At 41.9% G+C, this 4,397-nt stretch overlaps 1 protein-coding gene across 1 annotated transcript in view; it reads left to right on the top strand.

Annotated features, from left to right (window-relative positions):
* ANK1 (ankyrin 1) overlaps positions 1–4,397 on the top strand; it is a 114,324-nt gene that overhangs the window by 99,517 nt on the left and 10,410 nt on the right. Inside the window, 2 exon segments of the mRNA XM_072399807.1 lie at positions 3,275–3,358; positions 4,191–4,343. Coding sequence (XP_072255908.1) covers positions 3,275–3,358; positions 4,191–4,343 — 237 coding nt within the window.

A 4,397-nucleotide genomic window follows, 5' to 3' on the forward strand; every position in this document is an offset into this window, starting at 1 on the left:
ATGACGTCAGGTCATCAGGTCAGAGAGGGCGTATGAAGTCTGACAGCTGCTACTCTGCCAACAGAATCAATGCCCTTTTTATTGCAGAAAAGATATACTAGCAAAGTGTAGTCCTGTGTGAGTCTTAGAAAAGATCCAGAAACGTACTATTTGTCAAAATACCAAAAGATAGTGTTTCCTTGCATCACAGATGGAGATCATTATCGGACGGCTGTATACACCTACAAAACTAATCTGTTACCGTACTTTTCATTATTCATATATAGGTTTGTGCATCACCTTTGACATTCAGTTCTGTAAACTCTCAATTAGTTCTGTACCACACCAGAAGAAGAAACTTAGTTTTAGCTTATTCAATTTACAGTTAGTAATCAGATATTATTTAGAACAGCTTTGGTATTTTAAGAAAAAGTATGTTTCTGAGGTGACAAATTTTTATTTCTTCTGCAGTAGATTTTTTTTATCTTTCCTCCTCATTGAGCTGCACAGACCATCTCCACCACCAATCAACTCTGCACCTTGTTTTTTACCATAACTCACTTCTACTTCCTTATCCACCACTATTCACTTCTGCATACCCTCCAATACCACTCTTACCACTGTATTCCTTTATTCACCACCACTCACCTCTGCACCCTCTCTTCTATCACTAATAACCGCTGCACTCCTTCATCCACAACTGAGAGCCTTTCATCAATTCTTACATCTGCAACCACTTTTATACCATTGTGCACCTCTGCACCCATTCATCCACAACTGTGCACCTCTGCACCCATTCATCCACAACTGTGCACCTCTGCACCCATTCATCCACAACTGTGCACCTCTGCACCCGCTCATCCACCACTGTTCACCTGTGTACTCTCTCTTCTATCAATGCTTACATCTACAACCACTCTTATAGCACTGCTCACCTCTGCACCATATATTCCACCACTGTTCACCCCTGCACCAAATATTCTACCACTGCTTACCTCTGATACCACTACTCACCTCTGCACCCTCTCTTCTACCACTGTTTACCTCTACACTCCGTCATCCACAACTGATCACTTGCCTATCCTCTCTTCTTCAATTCTTACATCTGCAACTGCTCTCATACCACTGCTTTCCCCCAAACTCATCCACCACTGTTCTACATCCCCTCTTCTACCACCCCTTAGCACTTAAACTTACTTTACTGGGTATTAAGGCTTTAAAGTAAAGATAACAGAGACTGTTGATCCAGGGAACATGCCACATGGAATCAGGAATAATTTTTCCCCCTGTTGAAGCAAATTGTACCAGGGTTTTTTTTTGCATACCTCTGGACCAACTATATGCATAGGGTTTTTTATCTGGGATACATTTATTTCCCTAGTGGTTCAATTTGATGGACTTATGTCTTTTTCAACCTAACCTACTACCGGTATGTAACTATGTAACTTGCTTCCTTTATTCACCACCACTCACATCTGTACCCTTTATTCTACCCATGTTGACCCCTGCATTCCATCATCCACAGTGTATCACCTGTGTACTCCCTCTTCTATAAATGCTTACATCTGCAACCACTTTTATACCATTGTGCAGCTTTGCACCCACTAATCCACCACTGCTCAACTCTTCACCCCATCTTGTACTACTGCACACCTCTGCACCCCATCCTCTAGCACTGCTCACCTCTGCATCCCATCTTTTACCACTGCTCAGCTCTTCACCTTATCGTCCACCACTGCACCCCATTTTCTAGCATTGCTCACATCTTCACCCCATCTTCTACCACTGCCCACATCTTCACCCCATCTTCTACCACTGCTCACCTCTTTACCCCATCTTCCACCACTGCTCACATCTTCACTCCATTTTCTACCACTACTCACCTCTGCACCCCATCTTCCACCACTGCTCACCTCTTTACCCCATCTTCCACCACTGCTTATATCTTCACTCCATTTTCTACCACTACTCACCTCTGCACCCCATCTTCCACCACTGCTCACCTCTTTACCCTATCTTCCACCACTGCTCACATCCTTACCCCATCTTCTACTACTGCTCACATCTTCACTCCATTTTCTACCACTGCTCACCTCTGCACTCCCGCATCCACAACTGATCACCTGTGTACCCTCTCTTCTATCAATGCTTACATCTGCTCCCGCCAATCCACCACTGTTAACTTCCGCACCCCCTCTTCTACCACTGCTCACCTCTGACCCCTCTTTTATCACCACATTTCCCTACATCCCTTTTTCCACCATCTCTTCCCTCTGTATCCACTCCTCTGTGCACACCCACTTCCACCACCATCTAACTCAGTACCCCCTCTTTAACCATTGCTCCCCTCACACACACACGGAGCATGCATCTGTACAGTGATGAAGTAGTTCTAAATGACAAGGAAACCCGCTGCCAGGGACATGGCATTTGCACGGTGCCCTGAGTTCACTAGGGGTTAGAGAGTCGGGCTGAATTTCATGGGGTTTCAATAGTCTGGTGTAAATTTTTTTATTAAGTTCCTAAAAGACCCTGGGAACAACCCTAAAACTTGGGCACCTCCTGAGCTTGCAGGGTGACTTGACAACACAGTGAAGGATATACACATCTACAATGGCCTTGATGTTGTGGTTACCTGGGACATTATCTCACTATTGGCTTTACTGTGCACTTGTGTCCAGATTATGATAGTTAAAGCATTAACATATTTATAGCAAGCAATAAACGTCTTTCAAAACTACTCACCCCTTGCCTCTCTAGCTCCTTGTACTATGAACTAATTCAAAGATCCTAGTAAATCCCTGCAAATACTCTAAAATTGGATACCATTTGGTTTCTTTAGCTTAAAAACACATGCTGATTGTTTACATTACAAGTCTGGCAGCCTGCCAACATTCTCCTAAAAAAAGTAGCCTAAATATCAGTTTCTTTGTTGTGACCTTCATTTGTCTGCAATATCTATAGCACCAGAGGTGAGTGAGGGTATGCTTGAACGTACAGTTTTAACTCAGTTTTGGGTTACGAGAGTTACCCTTAGTTAAATAAAGCTAAATCTGGTTTTTGAGATGCCTGCCATACCTGGGTCTCTTCAAAGTTGTTAGACTCCATCCATCTTCATCTAATCAACACGTGTGGGCTTCACTTTAACATCTGTTTCACAAACTTCCCATTTTAAAAATAGCCAATGTGTCTGAGCCAGGATGGCTATTTCTGGTAGCAGATCGTGTATGTACAGTTCCAGCAGCCTGTCTATATTTACTCCAGTTTTTGTGCAATAACCTTGCCTTTATTACAGGGAAATGAAGTCCCTGACATTCCTGGGGAGCAGGTGACAGAAGAGGAATTTACAGATGAGCAGGGGAACATAGTCACAAAGAAGGTAGGTTTGTCTCTGGAATACAACTACCCCTCTACCTATTCATTTTTATACGTTGGCCATTATTTCTTGCTGCATACTGTATGTTGGTTTTAGGTGGCCTGCCTTATCATTATGATTGGATGAGCAAAGTTTTGAAGGTCATTTCATTACAAACTAAAAGTACATTTTCAGATTTCATATGGGTACATCTTCATTCCCAACAATACACCTTTTGTTTATTGATTTTTCTATCAGTGACTGTTTTCCCAATAATGTAATTTGGGAATCTCTCTTTGATTTTTAAATACCCACAGACAGGTTTTTCTAGAATCAGATTTGTAAATTATGAGATCAGACTAATCTGTCCTCTGCTTTTCTTCTTTAGTATTGGTCCTGTGCAACAACAACATAAACAGTTTAATGTTCTATCTTCCAACTCTGTCCTCATGTGCTCCAAAGGTCCTTTCCATTCATAATGCTAAAATGCTAGATAAATGATTGTCATTCATATCCAGTGTGTTTAGTGCTCTTTAAATTAAAGTCCCAAAGCACAAACGCAGGTAAGTAGTTCTGACTTCCCTCTCACTATGTTTGCAGCACTCTAATGTTGAGTGATGCAGAAAGCATTGAAGCCAGAGGCAGACTTGTACCCAGCATTTTCAGAACACATGGTTGGTTGATTGAACATTTGACATGAACACAGCTTTAACTAAATTATTAAGCTCAGTGAATTTTTTTTTTGTAAAAAGAACATTCTTCACTGCTTTATTTTTTAAAATTACCAAAGTTACATATCAACATTTCTATTAGCAAACATATCATATTATTTATGTTTGTCTGATATCCTCTACAGATTGTCAGAAAGGTCCTGCGCAGAGTGGGTCCACCAGGGTCCACAGATTTGGGGGACAATGAGGACTTGATAATCGAGGGGACATTGCAAGAGCCAGAAGAGCTTGAGAGTGAGACGCCAAATTACCTGAAGTACGCAGTGCTGCACCGAGAGGTATATTGTCCTTATGTAATGGTTCTTCATCTGCTTTGTGTCTCTTCCGTCCCA

The sequence above is a fragment of the Pyxicephalus adspersus genome, chromosome 2 (genome assembly GCF_032062135.1).
Source record: "Pyxicephalus adspersus chromosome 2, UCB_Pads_2.0, whole genome shotgun sequence".
Classification (NCBI taxonomy): domain Eukaryota; kingdom Metazoa; phylum Chordata; class Amphibia; order Anura; family Pyxicephalidae; genus Pyxicephalus; species Pyxicephalus adspersus.